The 23,312-nt window shown below is 45.9% G+C and overlaps 1 protein-coding gene and 1 long non-coding RNA gene across 2 annotated transcripts; both read left to right on the plus strand.

The window, feature by feature from the left end:
- Positions 1-216: 216 nt before the first annotated feature.
- Positions 217-18,429, plus strand: LOC137154386 (T-box-containing protein TBX6L-like). Its single transcript, XM_067549981.1, has 9 exons — positions 217-341; positions 5,957-6,101; positions 7,281-7,383; positions 8,015-8,179; positions 8,840-8,986; positions 9,856-9,926; positions 10,825-10,916; positions 13,488-13,683; positions 14,114-18,429. The coding sequence occupies exons 1-9, from the start codon at positions 326-328 to the stop codon at positions 14,538-14,540; spliced, it is 1,362 nt and encodes a 453-aa protein (XP_067406082.1). The 5' UTR covers positions 217-325; the 3' UTR covers positions 14,541-18,429.
- Positions 18,430-19,144: 715 nt separating this feature from the next.
- On the plus strand, positions 19,145-22,973 carry LOC137154390 (uncharacterized). The gene is made up of 2 exons (XR_010920203.1): positions 19,145-19,277; positions 22,659-22,973. It is a non-coding gene; the product is annotated as an uncharacterized lncRNA (long non-coding RNA).
- The last annotated feature ends 339 nt before the right edge of the window (positions 22,974-23,312 follow it).

The following is a 23,312-nucleotide window of genomic DNA, read 5'->3' on the forward strand; positions in this document are numbered from 1 at the left end:
TCCTCAGCCCCAGCCATTGCTGCGATCTTTCCTCTCTTTGTCCCTTTGGACATCAAAGGACTGCAAGGGGACAGCCCTGGGGAGAAGCTCCTCCCTGCTCATTAGCCTTCATAAAACAGGAACTCACCTTGGTTAGCTAAGCTTGGAGTCCCATCCTAGCCCCAGTCACTCTTGACACTGGATCACAGAAGAGCACTCACTTTCTTTGGGAAATCAAGCCTGATTTTGAACTGGACTGTTTTGGTTTTCATGAGATAAGATTTCTGGTGGATCTCTCACCTACAGTGACTTGCACAACCTCTCTGGCTTCACAGTACATGGAAAAATGCAAGCTTTACCTGGTAGGTGACTCTTCCATTTCTTAGTGTGTGGTGTGGATCTAGAATTGTGCTAGAGGTGGGCTACAATTTTAAAAAAGAAGAAAAAAGGGGGGGGGGGGGACACAAGTGTTACCCACGGGGTCATCAGCGTATGTTGGTAACAGTTGGTTTTCTAAACCATCCCATAGAAGCAGAGAACAGACTGAGGTTATATCTGCTCTGTGTGGACATTTGAGATCTCCTGTCACTTTTTGTAAGACTAGTAGGGGTTTTCCTCAATGTCCTTGCCCAAAATACCCCAGTCACCATTGACTTGTGCGGCGTGAGCATATGCAGAGGGACAATGATGCTGTGTGTCCAGTTTGTGAAGCGCCTTGGGTTCCTTTGGGATGAAAGGTTCTCTAGGAATCTAAAAGATTATGTTGTTAAGGGGATAAAGACATTTCTGTTCTGTGATACACAGTTCAGCTTGATTTTTAGGTTTTCTCTGCCTTCCAAGAATGAAAGCACCAAGCAGGAATATGCCATGATCTTCATAAGCTTTCATTCCCTGGGGGACAACATGTTGTGTCTTGTATTGATTGCCAAGGATTTTTATTTACTTACTTTTTTTTATTTCTGCTCCTCAGTCCTTTTAACAACACCCAGTAAAATTTCTCTAACTGTGGTGTGATCAGATTGTGTGTAATGGCAGGTCTGCACTGGGAGACCAAGGGCCAGATTCTGATCTCAGTTACTCTAATGTCAAGCCAGAGAGAACTTCATTCAGTGTTGCAATTTGAGACGCAAATCTAGTCCTAACGTTCTGCTTTGGGTGAGGGCAGCAGATCATTTATCCCTTTAGTGTATGCATTTCATGTACACATTTCAAACAGTTAGCTATCCTCTGCTTCCCTGCCCCACCCCCACAGTGAGCTGATTAATTTGGAAGAGCTCAGATAGATATGTGACTCAAAACGTTTTCATCTCAACCATAGCTGTTTTTAAAAAATTCTGTATTGAAATTAATACAGGAGGAATTATAATAGTGATTTTTGCTACATCTAGCGGGACTTAGACTTTACAAACATAAGAAGTATCATGAAAGGAATAGTCTCTTATTCCACTGTATTTAGCCAAGGATTCTAGTTTTTTAAAAAAATATTATTTTCTCATACAATTGTTTGTATCACGGCACTGGAAATCAGAAACAGTCCTGCTGGTCAGTGTCTGGATTTGAGAAGTAAAATCATAGTACTTATGAAAGTGGGACTGGATAAGCGGTGATGAGCCTTCAACTCTCCTGAGGTTAATGCCAAAAGCGATACAATTCCAGGAGACCTGAAATCTCTCCCACTTAATAAGTGGGGTGTTTCTATTGCATAGAAACCTGGGGGCTTTTGAAGGCTGAATTATTGGCAAGATTTTTTTCCCAAATAATGTCACTGAAGAAGAAATCCTTCTCTATAGCAGACACCAAATGACCTTTAGACTCCTGCACTGGTTGTGAAACAACAGCAAATGCAAATGTAATTTAAACTGATTTTAGTGAAGGTGGGAGACATATCTTGTGTCTTACTGTAGATTTTTAGTGCACATAGACCCTGTCCTATATACCTTAGAAGAAATCCACCACAAACCTTTCAGTAGCTCAGCACTGTGGCAAGTTTCACTAAAGAGAGCTGGATAGCTGTCTGGAACACATCTTTACAATCTTTATTCCATGCATCTTAAAGCACTTCACAAACATTAATTTAAACATCCCCCCATGAGACGGGAACATATTATTTTCAACACTTTACAGGTGGCAAAACTGAGGCACAGACAAGTTTAGTGACTTGCCCATATTCTCAGAGGAAGACTATAGCAGAACAAGATATACACCTGAGGCCTCCTGATTTCCAGTGCCCTGCTTCACCCGCAAAACCCTCTTCCTCTCCTGTTCTATCCAGGTACAGAGAAAAGCATACCTTTAAAATGGGTAGTGTACACTTTTATCACTGTTTAATGTTAATAGCAACCAGTACCTTTAAAATGATATTTGAAAGCCCCAAATTCCTGAAAACAAACTCTTACTATTAAAGCTATTAAAACTCTAACTATTAAAATAAACCCTAAAATCAAATTCAGGCCCTCAGAAGTCACCTAAAAAAAGGGAAACAAAAATATGAGAACTCCACTGAATGTCAGAATGGAAACCTACCATTAAAAATCCTTTGAAATAATGCACCTAAAACCTTTAGAAAGTTTTTTTTGTTAAGGTTATGAGCTGAGGTGGTCCCACATGGGCCTTGCACTCACCCCTTTGCAGTCTAAACAGTGTGTGTGCCACAAACCTTTCCACAAGATGGTTCCAGTATACAGGCATGGTCAGAAGGGAAACAAACGTTTGGCTCTTTGCACTGTATGCTGATTAGAGATGGGCAAAAACATGGTGGCTTTGGTTTTGTAAAATCAAACTGGAGGCTAGATCCTGCAAATGGCTGTGCATGAACGGACCCTTGTGCTTGTGTGGAGTCCTATTGAAGTCCTTGGGTCACAATGTGGACCCATCAGCAGGATCTGGTGTGATCCAGATCCAATCGTAGATTCCCCCACCCCATCCTGTCTCTGAAACTCCAGCCCCTTTACAGTATCTCAAGTTTGGGCACCCAAAAATTGAAGCACCACAATAATATTTTTACTGTTTAAAATCTTTGCCCCAGTGCTGGTTATAAATATTGCCATGCTGCTGTTTTCTTGTGTTTTTCACTCACATGGCTACATTGTGGATTCATTGCTATGAAGCCTGATTCTAAGATCTGTATTTGGTTTTTAATTCAGTATTTATTGATGCAAAACTCCCACCGAGTTTAATTTCCATTGACTTCACCAGGTGTCTTGTCCGAGTAAGGATTTCCAGAATTTGTCCCAGTGTCTCATTTGCTCGTCTTGAATTTGTTTACAAAAAAGCTAACTGTAGAATACAGTTGGGGGAAGAACTGAGTCCTATTTATCCTATCTAATCTAATCTATCAATCCAAACAAAATCTGTTTGCACGGATCTGTTTCTGGACAGTCTCTTGTTGAAAATTAGCCCAATTTTATTGTAACTCCTTTTGATATATGCTCTGCACTGAATGACAAAATGCACAGTCTCATTGCAGCTTTCATGTCTCTGCTAGAGGATATGAGAAAAGCCTTAGTAAGAAGATGTTAACAGGCTAATGTTAGTGAGCGAATTAGGTGTCACTTCTTAGCCAGTTCATTAATGTTGGATCAAAGCAGGAAAAGTCTCTGGGTGGAGGGTCTTTTTTTTTTTTTTTAAACACCTAAAGACCTTTGCAAACTGACAGAATTGTGTTTAAATGGTGTTTGTATCCTACTGTTGTGGAAACAACCTGTTTGGTTTGCATTGAGCTTCTTGCATTGAAAGATGTATCCTGAAAAGGGGCTGTTTTCGCTGGAAATAATTGGCTATTTTCCATGTGTATTTGTTTAAAGATGTTGCTCAGGAAAGCAGTAATGAGGTGACAAATTTCCTTGTTTCTATATAGGACTTGATGCAGGCTCAGAGACAATCCCCTGTTAAAATAAATGGCTGTGGATGGCTGATAATGTATCACTCTCTGTTAAGCAAAAGTGGACCTGCTTTTGTTAAACTGATGACAGCACTGCTGTTCTGAATACCTTCAAATGAAGAGTCACAGATATTTGGGTAAAACCAACATTATCAAAAGACCATGGGCCAAACCCTGGTATGGCAGAAATCAACAGGGGTTTTGCCACTAGCTTCAGTGGGGTTAGGTTTTAGACCTAGGAATGGAATTGGGTTTTGGGTCAGGAACTTGTAGAATCACATCAGTGATCCTGTCTACAATGTAATAACTACTGTGGTGGGGGATTAGATTTCACTATGGCAATCCTTTGACATGGTTAAAATGTGTTTTGGTCTTGTAGTGTAAATGGGCTGAATCATAATTTCTCTCTGTTTCCAAACTGTGCTACAGCCTTGCACTTAGGGTTGTTACCCAGTTCACTAACAAAGGTAAAACACAGTTGAATTTCCTGTACTCTGCAAGACTAAAACATTCTCTAACAATGCTGGGCACTATTGTGTTGTTGCAAGGTCCCTCAGAACAACAGGAATTACATTGTAGGTTGGACTAGGCTGGGGAGAACATCCCAAATGAAACCAAGTTTTTGGTGAAAAATTAAAGCAATAAAAATTCATTTTATGACAGGTAAGCGAGCTTTCTTTTCCCACAGTACACAATCTACAAATACTGAGCAAAACATTCCTTCATCCAGAAACTAGCCAGGGAGCTACATATAATTTAGAAGGTAACATAGCACTTCTCCAAAGAGGAAAAAGACATTTCACATCCTGCAGATACCTCATGTGGGAAGCATCAGGTCCAGACATGCTCTCCCAGGCATTCAGGCTGAAATATAGGAAGGGGAAAAGCGATCAACTTTTTGTCTCTTTGAAAAAAAATATGAGTTGTGCCAGACCTTCCACAACATGTCTGCACGGTATGAAAACTTTCCAAAGGGAATCACTCAGTGATCCTTTTGCTTCTTGCCTATTTGACTGCCTTGGCTCTCAGTCTCTGTAACATCCCATATCTCTGACTCTCTTGTCAGTCACCTGAATTTAGAACTTTCTTTAAGAATAGGACCCCATCTACACTACAGATGCCTGCTCAGAGGTCTGCATTGTTCAGGGACACAGTCATTGACTGCACTGTTGTGAATGGCTCCCCTGACATGATTGTAGTTGTACTGCACGTGGGACCATCGTCCGCACTCTTCACAGATTTCATAGTCCTAGCAAATACATTTCAAAATGGCCTTCTATTTTTTAAAACTCTCCATGGTGTAGTTCCACACTCCCTCTCTGATCTCTTGTCCACCTACCAACTTCATTCCTCCAGTCTGGCTCTCCTATCTGTCCTTTCACTGTCCTCTGGGATTGCTTTTTTCACTTGTGCTGGCCTTTCTAAACAGCGTTCTCTCCCCTTCCCCTCCAAGCCACTTAAAACCTTTCCATTCTTCTTAGCTTTCAGTTTACTCTCTCCCTCTGTAAAATATTTTGTGTGACCATGATTACATGAGGAGAGTGGTAGGAGTAAAATGTACAGCATTGTGGATCCTCGTCTGAGTACTGAATAGAACAAGTAAACTTAGCATGATGTATGGAGCCTAAATCTCTACCCAAGAGGACATTGCCCCCTGAAAAACATCTGCAACAGCCTGTCTGGTTACTGAGCCAGAATAGCCAACAGTCCTTGCAGGCATATTACCTTGGCGTAGCCAGTTGTGACTACATATACACACAGACTCCACAAATGTTCGTGGGAAGAGAACCGGGGATCTTCAGTATAAACACGTCTACTATCTGAATTAAAGGAAAGCTCCATTAGCTGTGAGATAATAGTGGGTTGAATAGTTCTGGAGGGCCAGGCCCTAGATGGAATGGTGACCACATACACTGGACCAGTCTACTACATCAGCATGTGAAACTGTACAACTGGACATTTTCAGGCACAGATATTGAGAGGAACTGGTGTTAATGCTGATTCTCAAAGCTCTGTCTCCTGAAGCGTTATGGTGCTATTTTATGTCGACTTTCTTCCTGACCATCTGAGGTATCCTCTCTTTACTGTCTCCTGTAGATGTGAAAGCTCAATGTGATGCACTTCCTTCCTCCAGCCTGGAGCCTTACCCTCAGAGCTCCATTGTGCTTACCCTAGAAGACATGGACCTCTGGATGCAGTTTCACCAAGTAGGAACTGAGATGATCATCACCAAGTCTGGCAGGTAAGGAAGGCAATTAAGCAGTTCATGCTCCTCCCTGCAAACTGCATTCCAGAACTTTCCTACTATGTCACTTTTGGAAAGGCCACTCTCACGCTGGTTTTTAAGCCAGTTATATTGTTCCCCTTCTACTTCCCCATTTCCTTGCAGAACAACTGCAGCATTAGGGTTTACTGAAGCCTCATAAACTCTGAATTTATTAATGTCACCCAGGTCACTGAGTGTTTGGGGTCTTAAAAAGCCCAACCTGTTCTGTGGCTCCTGCATTTGACAGTTTCAGTGTCCCCATTGCTGTGAAGCTGGTACGCAAGGATTGAGACTTAGATCCCATTTGCCTGATGAGTATATATTGATGCTGCATTGTAGGCAAGTAATTTGAATATAATAGACAAAAAAGTTAGTCTAGGGCATGCTGTTAGATGACATATGTGGGATGTTCTTGATGTCCTGCTTGGACACTTGGCACTCAGGATGGACATTGCAAAGGAGCATGAGAGCTGAATGTTTGGCCTTTTTTTCTGTGTCTGTGAACAAGAACAAGACAAGGAAGAGAAAGGATCTGGGGCCCAGGCTGCTCTTAATTTGAAATCTTGCATGTCCTGGAGTGCATGATACATACTGGAGCTCATAGCTAGAGTATGTGGAATTTTAATTCATTGTGAAAGATGAAGCCAGCAGAAAGGATGCCAGAGCCTCTGAGCCCTGACATAGGATCTTCAGTGGGTAGGGAGACCTGGGAGACCAGTCCTCACAAGGTAGAAGCTAAAGTCCTCCTTCAGGGTCATAGGGAAGAACAGGGGTAGTGTAAGAGAGGGATAGAGCTCAGGTGGTTGCCACTTTTCCATCGGTGCTACAGCTGCATCAGGGCTAGAAACAACATAACCGTGAAATCTGGGCCACACTAACTTTTTCTTGAATTTCCCACTGCTGAATTATGGGGGTAGTAACAGTAGGCGCACTAGAATAGACAAGCCACCAGCAACTGCTGGCCTTTTAACCATGCGTCATCTAGACCTACCCTGAGTTGGATTAGACAATAGCCTGGTAAAAATGCCCACATCTGGTCTACACTAGTGTTCCCATTAGCAGTTTGCCGGACAGAGCAAACAAAACCGAATAGCTGATTGGGCCATTAAAGAAAACCCAATACCTTTTATAATGTAGATTTTATTTCTTCTTCAGACGAATGTTTCCACAGTGCAAAGTCAAAGTCTCTGGCTTGATCCCTTATGCTAAGTACCTCATGCTGGTAGATTTTGTGCCGATGGACAACTTCAGGTACAAGGTAAATATTTTTTTTAAAAGTCATTCTGTCTGCTCTTTCTGCTGAGAGAAATCAACCCCTGTGCAAAGAGCCATTATAAAGCCTAGGAACCATTTAAGCCACCATACATCTTAAATGGGACTTGTATCCTGGCCCATTGCACAAGGTAAATCAATCTTTATGCTCCAGGCACTAGTTGCTCACCAGCCAGGTTAGGAATAAATGCCCATCAGAGCACTGCACATTAGATGCTCTCTGGCGGATTTATGCCTTTCTTTGAATCAGCCACCATTAGCCAGTATTGCAGCTAGATTCAGTTAGCAGCTAGAAAAAACTACCTTTTTTCATTTGTAGACTGTGCAAATTTGATTCTGACTCACAGACACAATAACCACGGAACCATTAGTTACTTAATGCTTTGAAGGAAAGAGAGAGAGAGCAAACTGGGGCCTGAACTTGGACACTGACATGGTGGCATCATATAGTGCCTCCATGGCAGCAGTCAGTCACACTCCACCGTCTGGCAAGGTTACCTGTGTCAGAGATCTCCACAGCCATAGGCATTGAAACAAAGGTGCTGGAGTCATGGTTACTTTGGAATGGTTAGGGCAGGTCTACTAAGCTGTGGAATTTCCTGCTTTGCCTTCCCCAGTGGAATAAGGATCAGTGGGAAGTTGCTGGAAAAGCAGAGCCACAGCTCCCCTGTCGTACATACATACATCCAGATTCTCCAGCTCCCGGCAGCCACTGGATGAAAGAACCAGTCTCCTTCCAAAAGCTGAAGCTCACCAACAATACCCTGGATCAACATGGACACGTAAGATGGGAGCTGGGCTTTGTCTGTGCTCCCTGGAACTTATCTAGGAATTTGCAGGAAGGAGGATTCGTTTGCATATAGAACATTGGTGTCCTGAGGAATTAAATGATTGAGGAACTTAGGTGAAAACTCCCGTTATAACAAACGGAACGTGCAGTATAACATCTCTGAGGTTTGTGCACAGGGCCATGGTATCTGTAGACAGTACACATTCTCCAGCCTACTGACTGCAGCCCTATAGGTGTGATGGCTCTTGATGTCTCAAAGCATTGACTCAGGATGTGTTAGCCCTCCTCCAGTTAGACCTGTAAATACTTTTTTCCTTCCACATTATGTTATCCCCAGTGTCAGGTCACTGGGTTTATTAGTCACTAGTCCTGCAACTAGAAGATGGGTCACCCTACTCAGAATGTGCAATATTCCCCCTTCCACGAGCTTCCAGAGCTGGACTCAGTATATGGCTCCACATGCTGGGATATACAGGGAGACCCCAGTTCCTGGGTCCTCTCAGAAAACACCCATGACTAAAGACATTTGAAGCTTGAATCATCACAGAGAAGAGGTAGTCACCCTTTGGGGTGGTTGGCAACTACAGAATATGGCAATAGCAAACCTACTGAGCGAAGCTGCAAATGGAGTTGTTCTCTCTCTCTCCACTAGATTATCCTTCACTCCATGCACCGCTACAAGCCTCGCTTCCACATCGTTCAAGCAGACGACCTGTTCAGTGCCCGCTGGAGCATATTCCAGATGTTCAGCTTCCCTGAGACTGTCTTCACCTCTGTCACTGCCTACCAAAATGAGCAGGTAGAGTATATGAGACCCTGTCCCTAACACGAGAACCTGCTTCCAAGGGAAAAGATCCTCCACAGCCCTTTGTGGGCCACAGAGAGCCTTTCCCGTCCTCTTACTCTGCAGATAGCACCACACAGCCCTCCCACTTGTGAAGATAGTGCAGGTGGAATTCTCCCATATATGGGCAATATATGATTCCCCTCTCCCTTCTGTTTGAATGTAACAGGAGTACCTCTTTCCCCATGTGGGTAATACAGGTATATTCCCCTCTTCCCTCACCTGTGTGTATGACACCTATAACCTTCTCCATGCCCACATCTGGGACAGCACAAGTACCCCTGTCACCCCTTCTCACCCGTGCATTTCCCTTAAAGAAGTCTCTATTAGCTGGAAATGGAGGGACATTTCTCCTGCAATTTGTGGTGAGTATTGCACGGGTCTGTAGCGCTGATGTTTTAATGCCTGGCAGGACTCTGAATTCTTTGTATCTGAGAGCTCAAAGTGAGGCCTGTATTGCTGCTTACATCTAACATTTTCAATTACTTTAGAGAGAGAGGATAATCCAGTGCTTAGGGCACTCATCTGGCCCTTGGGAGACCCAGATTCAGTTGCCTGCTCTGCCACAGACTTTCTGTGTGAACTTGCCCAAGTCACTTATTCTCTCTGTGCCGCAGTTCCCCATCTGTAAAGCAGACTGTTATGAGGATAAATACATTAAAGATGGGAGGTGCTCAGATGGAAATCACAGGAGCGCCTAAGATAGAAATTTATACATAGAGCAATTGTTAGTGTCAGGAATCTTGCTTCAGTGATACAGAGCTGAACATGGCATCCTGGGCAGCTGCTCATTCTAATACTGGATCTCATGTCTCTACTTGTAGATCACAAAACTCAAGATTGACAACAACCCATTTGCTAAGGGCTTCCGGGAACATGGGAAGAACACTCGAAGGTAGACACTCTCCTGGGCGAATAGAGGATCTGCAATAGATCACTGCCCCCGTTTGGTGTCAGCTTATTTCTAACATCCAGGTTCCTCTCAGCCTCTTCCTTCCCCGCAGTCGCTATGCGATGCCATCACTAGGGAGGACTTCTGTCAGGCCTGAGAGTAGTTCATGAGATGACAGGAAAACTTAAGAGCAAATGAAAGCATGTAGTAGAGTGGGGGGAAATTATAGATGGTTAGAATCAAAACTTTTCATGAAAATATTTGCAATTTTTTTAGGGCAGTTTCAGGCTTAACAAATGTCTTGATTTTTGGAGAAACTGTCAAAACTGATTTTCATCCAAATTTTTTTGTTAAAATTTCAAGATTGTTTTTCACCTAATAGGACCATTTTTTAGTGAAATTGGGTCCATGTTCCCTCAGTAATGGTCCCACTTTCAAACAAAAGTTCCATGACATTTTACTGTATGTACGTATGATATTGGACTGTGTTCACAAAATTGCCATCAGACCTCCAATGTCACTGAGCATTTTGTAAAAATCATATAATCCATTCACTAATTTGTCCTAGCACCTGAATCCTGGTGGGGTAATTCAGTTTTTATCCCTGATCCCTATTTTCTAGTGGCAGCCAGCATGACTAATTTCACCTTACACCATTGGACAAGTGCATTCCCCAGAAGTCAGCCCCACTGCTGTGCTGGTGCATTGCCAGCCAATGCGCAACTTCAAAAACATGTGAGACATCAACCCCTACCCTCTCTTTTTGCACACATTGAAGGGTGCTTGGCCTTCTTGCTTCCCCCAAATATTAGGGTTTTGTGTCTGCTCCAGAGTCCCCAGCACAGGCATCTAGGTAGGAAGGTTGCATTCAAACTGCCTTCAAACATTGTTCTTTTCGCAGGGAAGGTCGAGCCAAAGGCCTGAAACTTAGTCCAGCCAAAGTCCAGAAGAGGAAGCTGCCAGAAGAAACGGAGTCTGGTGCTGAGGAACCTGGTAATATTGGCAACAACAAACATGGGGAGGCACTCGCCAACAGGGACCATGCCAAGGGGAGGAAAAGAGTCATTAACACAGCTCTGCTAAAGTTTCTTTCTGCATAGGGCCTTGTTGACCGTCAGGCCTGGATCTCACGGGCAGGGATTTTGGAGGACACTGCAGCTCTTTTTAAGTAGAAAAGAAAAGGAACGTTATCTCTCACTCCTTAATTTACGAGCAAAGGGCAGGAATAAATGGTAGTTGGGGGTACAGCTTGAAGGAGTAAGGGTCAAGTGCAAAGTGGCAGCTGGGGTGTGGGGTCCTGGGCATCAAGGGAGAACAGGCAGAGCAGTGTGAGAGAGGTAGGTGAGGAATGAGGCCGGCGGATGGGTGGTGGAGGCAGGAGCAGCAAAGGGGCATTGGGCTACTGTCCAGAGACTGGACAGTAGTAACTGCAGATGTGCCGGTGGGTCTAAGGAGCTGCAGTTATGTGCTGGCCAGACACAGTGGAAGAGCAGCATGCTGACTGCTGGCAGGGAGGGAGAGCAAAGTTGTCCCAGGCACTGGGGAGGACAAAAGGTGGGCTGCAGAGCCAGCTAAGTTGGCTTTTTGATCTATGTGCAATTTTTGACATGCCACTACAGAGTTAAGACTCTGGAGCGCACATAAAATTTTAATCTGTTGGGCTGATCTGGCCTTTCATTAACTGCCACAAGATGGGGCAGGGGATGTGAAACAAGAAGACAGGACCTCCATTTGGAGGAGGAATCTTTGTAAGCATGTGGGAAAGAATTGGAGCATATAATACACAGCCAGAGGAGTCCCTCTTAGGATTCTTATGCTGCTGTTTACAAATAGCTTTCCAGATAGAAATATGTCAGAAAACCATTTGTAATACACAAAAACTACCTCCTTCCACTCCAGTCAGTTGAAGAGTCTCCCATGGGACATAGAGAAAGCCCCATTGCTGGAAACCTTTACAACTAGACTGGGCAATGGACTAGTAAATGCCCTGAAGGGAACAACCTGGCATTGGCAGGGAGACAGACACTGTCACAGTGTGACAATGGCCCTTTAAGAGGAGAGAGGCCAGTGCACCTCTGATTGGTCAACTGACTCCCATCTGAGCTTAAAAGAGGGGTCCTGAAGTGAGGAGATCGGCAGGTGAGAGCTGTCCAAGACCTGGAGAGCTAGAGCCTGAGCACAATCAGACTCAGGAGGGGTGGGTGAGAGCTGCCTGATGCTCAGAGAGACAGGGAGCAGCAGGACAGAACTGGTAAGAGTTGCTTGGGACAGAGCTACAAGAGCCCTGGGGGAGAGCTGAGTTGTGAGGAGAGCTGGTGAGAACTGACCAGAAAAGGGGACGCCCCCGCATGGTCAGGAGAGGCCAAACCTGGAAGCAAAAGGGTGGACTCTGGAGGGATGTGCCCTGAGCAAAGGTAGGACTCATAGGCAGGGAGCCGTGGGAAGTGAAACATTGCGGGGTGCCCTTGGCATGAAGATACCCATAACAAGGGGTTGGTCCTGGAGAGATTTTCCCTGAACTGGAGAAAGGCTCATAGGCAGGGTGGCCTGGAGAATGGAATGTGCTGGAGAGCTTGCTTGCAGAAGACCTGACTTGGGGGCCGTGGTAGAGTCAGGAGTCTGGTCACTCCCAGGCAGATAGCCTGGAGAGTGGGGCCCTGTGTCAGGGACAAAAGGAACTGGGAACAAAGTGCTGCTATTGACTCTTGGTGGGAGACCTGGAGATGTTGTTCCTGAAGAGGGGAATGGAAAAATGGTTGTACCTTTATATCATTACTGAGGGTTTGTGGAGAATGGTCTCACTACAAGGTTTTGGGGAAACTACTGCACTGGTATACGGGAATAAATTATGCACAGAAGCAGGCCCTGAGAGTCCATTTTCTTTTCATGAGTGAACAGAAGGAGAAACCGGGACAGATGGGCATGTCCTGCTGCGGCCACCCCCAAGAGGGCATCCGAGGCAAGGGTCTTCTTCTGACAGACACAATGACTTAAAACAGGGATGCTCAAAATTTTCGTAGTGTGGACCATATTGTAGAGATTGTCTGGTAAACCTCTCCCCTCCCATTTATGCGTGCACAAGGCACTTCCCCTCCCACTAACGATCTAATAATGCTGCTATGGCAGCTACAGCGGTTGGAAGAGTGATATTAGGAAAATATTTAATGTCTTTTTAGCTGTCTTTTAGTGCCATTTAGAGAAGAGGAGGAGCCAACACCATGTGACCAGCAACAGTTTGGGAGGCTCTGATCTAATGGGTCTTTTCAGTCTCTGATTTCCAGCTGAATCCCTAGTCTGCCTGCCAACATCTTCAGAATCTTACACTGGAATGAGAGAGAGATCAGAAAAATTCTCGCCCTTTGTCTCTGATTAACGGAATGTAGGAAGTTTCCTGCTAATTATTAGACATTTTAGACTTTTTGCAAACTCCTTACCCTCTGGCCTCCCGTTCTCTCTGGAGGACCTCTGTCTTCATTGAATTGCAAACACACCATTACTGAGCTCTGGTTTCTCTCTTCTCCCTCTCTCTTTTTTTTCCTCTTTCTTTCCCCTGTTGCGAGTCAGATTTTGTGAAGGATGAGAATGTGGAGGTGAAGGAAGAGAGTAATTCCATTCCTGTCAGCAGTGGATACCCCTTCTGGGTCTCCGAGCAGAATGGCAGCCATGCAATCCCTGCAGTGTCACCAGCATCGGCAGACCAGAGAGAGATGACTGCCAGAGAGCAGCAAGTGCCAACACCTTCCTCCTACCAGACATACAGGTGAGTCCCACCTCCCAGCTGTGTATGTGTAGCGGGCAGAGTCTGGGTCCTCCCCATAGTTACTGGAAAGGACTGGCATTTCCCTTTTGCAGCCTGACTCCTTATGGGATAGTTCCATGAGAGAAACCCAGTGCTTCCTATTAGAGAGAGGAAGGGGCAGGAATGACAGTAAGAGGGCATAGGAATGGACGAATGTCAGTAGGTAGATAAGCAGGAGGGCAGATACAGAGGCAGATAAGCTTAATAAGTGCACTTGTTTCAGAAGGCTAGCTGATGTTTAAAACTGAATGGGGAGGCAGCTGCCCCATGTTGTTGGCTTCCCCCACTTCCTTGGATCATGCTTTGAACCACAAACAGTTTTGGTTAATTCAAGAATGTTATGCCATGGTAGGTTTGACTCATTTCTCTTCTCTCTGTCCTCTGGGCTTAGGTTTCATGACAATGGGGATACACAGCAGGGGCCTGCTCGTGACATCCTTGCTTTAAATGAATTCCGGGCCAGATCCCACCGAGTGGATATAGCCACAGTGCCTGAGCAAGATTCCAAACAGCTGTCAGAAGGTTTCACCAACCTGCCTACACTCCCTCCTCCACTACCTCCTCCACAGGACTACACTGGGGTGGTCAACATGGCTGTAGACTCTGCTGGGAAACCAGGGGCCCGAGGTCCAATGTACAATCCATATGGCACTGAGCAAGGCCTAGGCCAATGGATGGTACCTTCCCACAGCCAATACAGGGCAATGAGCTATTCTCCCTTCTCCACAGATTATAATACTCAAGGGGCTTCGGGGCATGCCCATGGGAGCATGGCAGACTGGAGCCAGTACCCTTTGTTCCCCTATGCCTGCTGGTGAAGGGGAGGACTCTTCCCAATGAAAAAACTCAAAACAACAGTGTAAGGAAAACCACTTTAAAATTTGCTCTGGGATTGTCACCTTGTGGCCCAGTCTACACTAGGCAAAGAGGTGTTGCAACAAATCGTAGGCTGGGACACATTTATCTTGCAACATCCATACAGCAACTTGTGCTCCCACTCAACAGCCATCCCAGGCGTTCTTCAAGCATTGGTTGTACTGGTTGGTTGCAACTCCTGCGTAATGCCTTTTGTTCAGGTCTGTCTGAATCAATGTATTCTACAATGCTCTCTCCCAAGGGTGGATGGGAAGCCACAAGCATTACAGCTGCACTGGTTCAGCCAACTTCCTAACTCTATCCTACAATGCATCTGTATCTTGTGTTTGGAAATTACCCAAAAGCCCCTGCTCCCAAAAACATGCTAGCTAGGGGATATACTTGAAATGTCACAGAATGTACTACAGGTGGACACACCAAAACAGTTTAGCCGTAAGCATAGTGGTTGTGTGGATACAGACATCATTTCAAGGACAAGCAAGACAACCAACCTTTCAGTGTCCCTACATTGGTTCCTTCACTTAGTGTAGACAACTCTGTTAACTAACTGTAAAAAGTACAGCCACAGTCATGGCCCTTCCCCTAAAAGTATGTAATAGAGAAGATGCAACAATGCATGCACTCCTGGAGCAGAGTTGGAAGGGTTTCACAGGCAGAGAAGAGCTCATTGTATACAAGAGAACAACTTCAGACATCTGTATTTATCCCCATGTGTCTCCGACCCATCAGCTCCCTTAGCCCTACTCGAGTCACACCTGGTGCTCCAATGTTTTTTCGCTGTCCTTTTCATTGCTATTTTCACTTGAGCTGGTGGCGTTTGAGAGATGCCATGGGAATTCTTGGAAGGGCCTGTTATTGACAGAAACGGCCATAAATAGCAGTGCTAGCTCTGTTACACTGACCTCTGTCTTTGTGAGGGAAGGTGTTTTTCACTGTAAATCTCAAATGCTCTTCTCCTGCAGCTCCAGAAAAGTGGCCCATTCACTCGTAATTACTGTCCTACTCCCAGTAATCTGTGAAAAGGTCCTGACCAGGTTCAAGCTTTAACCAAGCTGGGATTTCTCATCTCACATTTGCTTTTAGAAAAAATGTTCCAAATGTACTAAGTTGCCTGATGTGTTTATTGTTGTGGACAGTCAGTGCCCTGCTGTGATCTCCAGGCTGTCCAACGATGTCATTGTGCTGAGGCTGCCTTGGAATCCCTTCTAGGAATGTACTCAGGAGAGCAGCTACCTCTTCCTCACCTTCCTCATTCTATGTGGTCCCTTCTTCTGAAAGAGCTATTCCATTATATTAGCAGCTGTAAATGGAACACGGTTTAGGAATGAAGATCCTGGCATTTTACTCTGGTTTTTGTTTGTTTATTTTGTTGTGTGGAGCAGCATCCCAGTGTGCCCAAGTGCAGAACCACAGCTGGAAAGGAGTCCCGTTTACGAGGGGTTCTCTGTTTCTCATGTGATGAAAAACATGATCCTAGACCAGGGGTCCCCAAACTACGGCCCACAGGCAGCATCCGGCCCACCAACATATTTTGACCGGCTCACTCCCCTCTCCTGATCCTGCCGCTCTCCCATGTGGGCCTAGCAGCACCCTGGCTGGAGCCGTGCCACTTCTGGCCCCAAGTAGCACTGCATGGCGGCCGCTCCCCTCTCCTGGCCCTGCCCCTTCCCCCGTCCCCTCCCATGTGACGTGGGCCCAGCCGCTCTGGATGTGGCCCTCACAGCTGAAAGTTTGGGGACCCCTGTCCTAGACTAACTGACATTATTTAAGAGGATGTTTTCATGTAACACTTTAAATAAACTACAGTTTGGTGTGTATCGGTCAGTGGGGAGTTGGGATGTGTCATTTGGAATGTGTACTAGATGTCACAAAGTTGAGTGAGTAAGAAGGGGGGAGAGAGGGGTGTGAGAGAGAGAGTGCACCAGCCGTGTTAGCTGTGAGTGGGTGTCTGTGTCAGAGGTTTGTATGTTTCCTTTAAGGTGTGGATATGAGGGTGTAAGTTTGTCGTTGTGTGTGTGTGGGAGTCAACGTGTGTCTGTACTGTGGGAGTGTCACGTTGTGTTTATTGTGCATTAAAATTACTTTAAAAAAGTAATTATTGCAAATTACTGATAACTTACTCCACTAAACCCTCAGTTCCCACAACTAATGATTTTCTCATATAATTAGTGCATTGCTGATTACCTTTGCATTGTAAGTGTGAATTGCACAGAGGTTGAGTGCCTCCTCTGAGCTCCAGGGAGTGGATATGAGATAAGCAGCAGCAGAAACTTTGCTGCAGCCACATACATACTGCTCCTTTAGATTCTTCTCTGCCCCAAATAGGGATTGGTGCAGCACACACACATGCTGGGGCAAGTGGATCACTAACAAAGGAGCATGTTTGGGACAAAAAAAGGGCCTTGGTTTTGTTTTTATCCTTTATCCTCCCTGTTTCATACCATCCTAGCACTAGCTTAGATGAAGACTGGGTGAGGTGCAAAAGACCATCCTGGTTGAGATGGAATAACTGATGTGAAGCAACTTCTAGCAATTAATTTGCCACCATTTTTTGAGACTTCAGACTTCTTGGGTGATCAAAATGGCTGTAGCTTTCTGTTAGTTCCTTTGAATATCACAAGGAACGTACATCATCAGTTTACATCAGAATGTAAATTGTGGAAGATTTCCCTGTTGATCTCTCTCCCAGGAGATTCTGGTCATATGGCTACTGTACTGAAACCTACCCCCACCCCCTAAGACCGGACTCACAAGATGGCCTAGAAAAGTAACAGAAAAAAATCTACATGCCTTTACTGTTATAGATGGCTAACTTCACTTTTGTCTCAGTCCCCCCTTCTGTGAAATGAAGATGTTTCTCTGCATCACAGGCGTGCTGTTAGAATTACTTGAATGTTTATAAAGTGCTTTGAAGAGAAAACTATGAAGGTGAGTCAGAGCACTTTACAAAGAGAAGTGGGCAGCCCTGTTGCAAAGTAAAGGATTCCTGGGGATCTTTAGAAATAGGGACGTGGTGGTTGTTCCTCAAGTTGTCAAAAATAGTTCTGTGAGGGTTGACACCTGTGAGTGGCCTATTGGTACAGTTGGTTAGTCAGACATATCTAACAGAACCTCCAGCCTCGGGAATATAGAATAAGGAAATCCAACTTCATGCAGAGGAAGAGTCCTTTATTCCTCAGCTATCTGCTATGTAACGTCTACAGAATTCTCTTCAGTGAGTCATTCTGGTCTTACTCAGAGCATTATATCAATTTTCCTTTCTTGCTGCTCTGTGGTTAGAGACTGTACAGCTTTGTTGTAATGTTATTTAGCTTTAGTACCCCAGATGCGTACTCTAGACTCCATTCTCTGACCTCTCCTTAGAGCTTTCACTGACTTGCTTCTGTTTGGCTTTGGCATTTTGAAAATCTGTATGACCTCATCTGAACTACTGATGCTGCTTCCTCTGCTTGTGTGTTTAACGTTCTTATAAAGCTCTTTTGAAAGCCTTAATAAAAAGGAAATGAGACGCATGGAAGGTACATCATTATCAGCAGCAAAGTAAAATCTTGTGTGTTTGTGGTGTGTCCTATTTCAAACATGCAATTGGTTCCAGTTTAGTGGTGTTACCTAGTGACAGACATTGTGACATGTTCTTGAACAAAGCTTTCAACGTTTTCCCTATTGTGTCCACGATCACCTGCTCAGCATACCTGGTTATGATTCAGAATCTCTTGGACTAATTCCTTGGAGGATACTCTATTTCCTTTGAGTTTTCTACTTGTTTATTCTAAGATGCTAGTGTGAGATGAGGGCACGTGCATGGGGAATGGCGTTTGTGTTCATTTTAAGGTGGCAATAAACCCATGTTTATTTTGGTTTGTGTGTCTGGTTTTTGAACTCCCTGGAGGCAGTGCCGCTTAGACTGTTCCTACAACAGGTGCAGCTTCCACGGATGGACAATTACAGACCTTAGTGATCTCAGTGTTGATACAGCCTGAGGCTGTACTTGGAGCTAGGGCTGTGACTCCAAGCGCTGGTAGACACAGGTGGTGGCTGGTAGGGTGCTAACACCACTAAGGGCGCTGCACTAGTATAGGCAACGTAGCAGCTTGGGCTCGCTGCCCAGCTCCATACCTACAGGGTGCAGGGGGGTTTGCACTGGGGGAAGCCCTGATTTCTGCTGCCCAAGCTGCAGCCGCCTAGCTGCATCAGCCAGCTGGGAACCCCCACCGCAGCGGTGCCTGGTGAAGCAGCTTCGCAGATTGTTTGCACGTGAAAGGAAAATACCCCCATGAACCTGCGCTAGGTCCATGGGCGGGCCCGCACCCCCGAGTCTCACTAATTAGAATTGACGCCCGCTGAGTTGGGAAAGCCGCTCCGAGCTCCCCACGAGCGAGAGGGAAATTCGCTAATCAGCCAATAAAACACGAGCTAAAGGCATTACATCATCAGAACAAAACCTGATTGGCTGATCAAACCCGAGGCAAAGAGACTTTCTAGCAGCTTCTGGAAGTTGGCGTTAGTGAAGCGCCAGCCAGTGCGTGCAGGTGGTTGTGGTCACGTGAGGAGCCTCGCGACAAGAGGTGGAGGGGAAGTAGTTCAAGGCGCCCCCTCACCCCCATAACCCCGCTGTGGGGCAGGCAGCGAATGGAGCTGGCAGGAGCGCTCCGAGGAAGCCAGTAGTCGGATCCGAGCGGGTAAGTCGGGGGGACCCTTTGCCGCGGGGCAGCGGGCAGAGAAGCTTTTCCGTTGGCTCAGGCGCGCCCCTGCGGTGTACCCGCCGCCTGGCTCCGTGCTGGCCGCCCGCTGGAGAAGGCGTGGTGGCTGCCGTGCGCGGGGCTGCTGCGGCCCGGCCCCGGCTCGCGCGGGAGCCTGGCAGGCGGCTCGGCCAACGGTCACGTGCTGGGAACGCTCCTCCCAGCGGCGCGCGGCGCGTGCGGGTCTCGATGCTCAGTGAATCGGTTTTTACTGCGCGGCTCGAGAGCCGGTAACTGGCGGGCGGGGGGCCGCAGGAGCCTCTTGGCGCGCGGCTGATGATAGCGAGGGGCCGCCGGCCTGTGCGGTTAATGATCCCCTGACGGGCGAAGACCTAAAGCCACGTTCCCAGCCCTCGTGCTCAGGCCCAGCTACCCAAGACAGTGAGCTCCTTTGGAACTGCCCGACGGTCAGGGCCCTAGCCAGCCGCCCACCCAGCCACGGGCTACTCGCGGCATGCAGCCGCGGGGTCCTAGAATTGGAGCCCAGCTAGCTAGATTGGAGCTCAGCCACCTGCGCTGCGGGAGGCTAGGGGGCTGTAGGGATGATCTTGTAAAGGCTCAAGGTAGAAACATGGGGGAGGGGGAGATTCAGCAGTGACATGGGTAAGGCAGCCCCTTGGAGACCAAGAGGAGGGGGAATGGCGTGGGGTACAGGGTTTTCCCCCAAAGGACTCATAGGTGGAGGCCCCTCTTCTGCCCTGTGCATTCCTCTCCTGGAAAGCCCTAACCTCTGTGTGTGTGAGAGACGCAGAAGTATCAGGTGTACGTATATATGTAGCCCTCAGACGTGTGCTTTTTGATAGTCTCTTCCTGCAAATGCTGCAGAACAAACATGTTAAAAATAAGCTACAAGTTGCGTGAGGTGCCAGAACTCTTTCTACCTCTCCGTCTCTTTAAATCTGGGATGCTTAAGGTCAGCACAGCTCTGGGGAGCAGGAAGTGCTTTGAGGTTCTTGGAACCTTTCGTTTGCAACTGGTTTCTCCTTTGATTATGCAGGTACTTCACCTCTGTTAAGTGAAAATTTCATCCTTATGTTAATATACAAAGATGTGATGGAGTTTGGATATCCGTTATAGATGTGATGGCCACAGACTCTGCCTTTGTGGAACCCAGTATATGTTAATCTGCAAAAAGTAAAGCACATGGCTGGAAAGAGAGAAGTTTTTGTCCTGAGTTTAGAACTCTGACGTAATTATTACTCAAAGTAAATACAAAAGCAGTGTCAAGAATTGAAGTTTGGTAGCAACTTTAGACTAAACCTTAAAGAAATGAGTTGTGATAACTTACATCAGTATTAAAACTCTGTGGTTGGGGTGAACAGTCACTCTGGATGGTGCTGAAGATATTATTTGTAAACTGTTATTTGTTCCAGTAACTTTATTTTGTGTTACTCATTCAAGGCCTGATACAGTTGTAACTGTGTTTAATGGTTCAAAGTGGGGCTGCTCTATAGTGAGCTGTGTTTTTTCTTTTAATTTGCAGGTGTATTAATAAAATATGCCTGCCCAGATGGTGCCCTTCTTGGGGAGTGTAACAGATGTATTTAATTTCTATCTTCTCCAGTTTTGTGGGGGCACACTGAGACTTTTATGGCTTCTCCTCCATTCTTTACTAAAACCTTAGAAGGGCAGGAAGAGTTTTGTGTCTCCATAAGAGGAATTGCAGCATGCAGCTGGATTTGCAGGACTGGTGCAGTGTAAGTGCCTCAGGCATGTAGGAAATACTGCCTTACCTAGGTATCTTCACCATAAGTTAACCATACACCCACAATCCTCAGCAGCAGCAGCTCTTCACCTTAAAAACAGAAACCAACCAACCAAAGGTGAAGTCAAAGTCTGAACAATACGCTCGGCCTATGGGCACCAGCCCTTCTTGGGCCTCAGCAGAGAGGCCTTGCTGCATGCTCTGAAGGTCACAGATTTGGGTGGCTTGGGGCTTTGCACGCTATCCTCTGTACTGATGCTGAGTTTTTAATAGTTTGCAATAAGAAGCCGCTTGGAAAATGACCCAGCTGTGGTGGGAAGGTGTAGGCACAGCCCAAGAGTCAGGCCTGCTTTACATTACACCAGTGGGCATTGATCTGTTCCTAGTTGTGATTCTCTCTGTTCTCCTGGCTGGCCAAACAGCCTTTCACTTGCATCTGTTCACAGAACCTACGCACTCCATGCCGACCCCCCCCCGCCCCTCCCATCTTTTGCTGTTGGCTTTATGTATTACACTAGCCTCCAGAATGTTTGATTTGAGGTCTCATAATGTAGCTAAGTTCTAGCTAGAGCAATTCCAGGGTCACCACTTGATCACAAGAGAGTGGCATAACAAACTCACTGAGGGTGAAAGAACCTTTCCTAAACTGACAGAGCCTTGAATACCTTTTTGGTAAATGTAGACAGGCCCAGTCATGCAAGGCTGCCTGCTGCTCCTAGTTCTCAAGGCTTGTGGTGGCTGTTCCAGGATAAAGGACATCTGAAGAGTCGTTGTTTGACAGGGACACGTAAAAATTGTCCTTTTTTGGTGATAAGGTCCTGAGGATTATATTGAAACTGGACCAGTGAAAGCAAATAAAAATACAAGTTTCAGTATAACTATTGAGGATACTAGAATCTATCAGGAGTCCTAGACAAGACCTACATCTCAAGCCAGATGCATGGAGCTATACTCTTCTGCCCTTCTATCTCCTCTTCCCTAGAGGATCTTGCTTTACAGACAAACAAATTAAGCTGCACAACCTCCCACCCCAGTGTGATCAGATGGTATCTACGTTGCTGGGCACAATAGAAATTCATAGATCGATAATCTCCATTCTATAGTTTGTGGAAGCAGAGGCACATAGAGGGTAAATGACTTGGCCAAAGTCTGTGACAGAGCTGGGGATGGACTGGAGTGTCCTGACTCCCAGTCCACTACTTCTTAAGGCCCTAAACAAAATTCCCTTTAATGGCTGACTTTGGGCAAATACTGCTGTTCAGAATTCAGTGGAAGTGTGTCTGTGTTGCATGGATGCAGCTACATTTAGCTGCTGCTGCTATTTCTTATTGCTGAGAGATTGTGGGGAGCCCTGGCAGACTGTTAGGCTGAGGGCAATTGGTAGCCAAGGACATGTATGCAATTGAGCTTCTGAACTCCCACTACACCTGTCAGTGTGTCTGTTAATAGTCCCCCATCCTACCTCCATCCTGAGGGACTAATCTCCCTGCACTTAAACAAATGTGCTTGGTATTTAAAAGGAAACTATTGATTTGTGCGTATCCCTGAAAGCCTCACAGGATCCTGTTTCCTTTGATGTGCAAAAGTGTCAGTCTGTCTCTCTGCTTTTCTAATAGTCTGCTTCTCCTGGGGAAATCTGCTCCATTTGCATCTTCCATCCAGCAGGGAATCATCTCAAGAAAAGCCCCCTTCCTGACTTCAGCATGTCCAGCACAGTGCTCTGAATGGTCTCCTGGCGAGAAGCGTTTCCTGCCACTTGTGGACGGGGCCTTGAGTCAAAGTGGTGTGAAGCTTCAATCCAGACCAAGACTTAGAGCCCACTTGCAGCTCAGCAGTATTTAGAGCAGAAGTTTCGTGCAGCCTAATGAGATGAAATTTGGGCCTGTCTCTAATGTCCACATTTATTAAAAGAGAATTTAATCAGGCCCTTGCTTCCTGCCACTATGGTGCTTCCTAGAAGTTCAGCCAGAAGCCTAGCTGGGACTGGCCAGTGCCCTAGGGATTAAAGGGAAATAATGTGAGACCTGGTCTTCAGGCAGTCCCACCACCCAGGAACGGAAATACCATAGGGAGACCAGGTCCTACAGTATTTCACCTAATAAATAGCTTCTTGAGGGACCGGCTTTAAAAAAGCTGGTGAAATATCACTAACATGAGCACCACAGCCTATGTATACCCCTGCCTTTCTGCATCTGGAGCCTGCTGACTGTTTGGGGTACCTGCCACAGATCATTAGGTTTCCAGATTCAAATGGGGCCTTAAGTGTGATG

Source organism: Emydura macquarii, unplaced genomic scaffold (genome assembly GCF_026122565.2).
Source record: "Emydura macquarii macquarii isolate MOO-44397 ecotype Brisbane River unplaced genomic scaffold, CSIRO-AGI_Emac_v2 contig_1254, whole genome shotgun sequence".
Classification (NCBI taxonomy): domain Eukaryota; kingdom Metazoa; phylum Chordata; order Testudines; family Chelidae; genus Emydura; species Emydura macquarii.

Excerpts from the sequence above, each read along its gene's own strand:
- LOC137154386 (XM_067549981.1), top strand. Across the intron at positions 6,102-7,280 it reads ATCATCACCAAGTCTGGCAG|ACGAATGTTTCCACAGTGCA; the intron begins GTAAGGAAGGCA and ends TTTCTTCTTCAG. Across the intron at positions 10,917-13,487 it reads GTCTGGTGCTGAGGAACCTG|ATTTTGTGAAGGATGAGAAT; the intron begins GTAATATTGGCA and ends GTTGCGAGTCAG.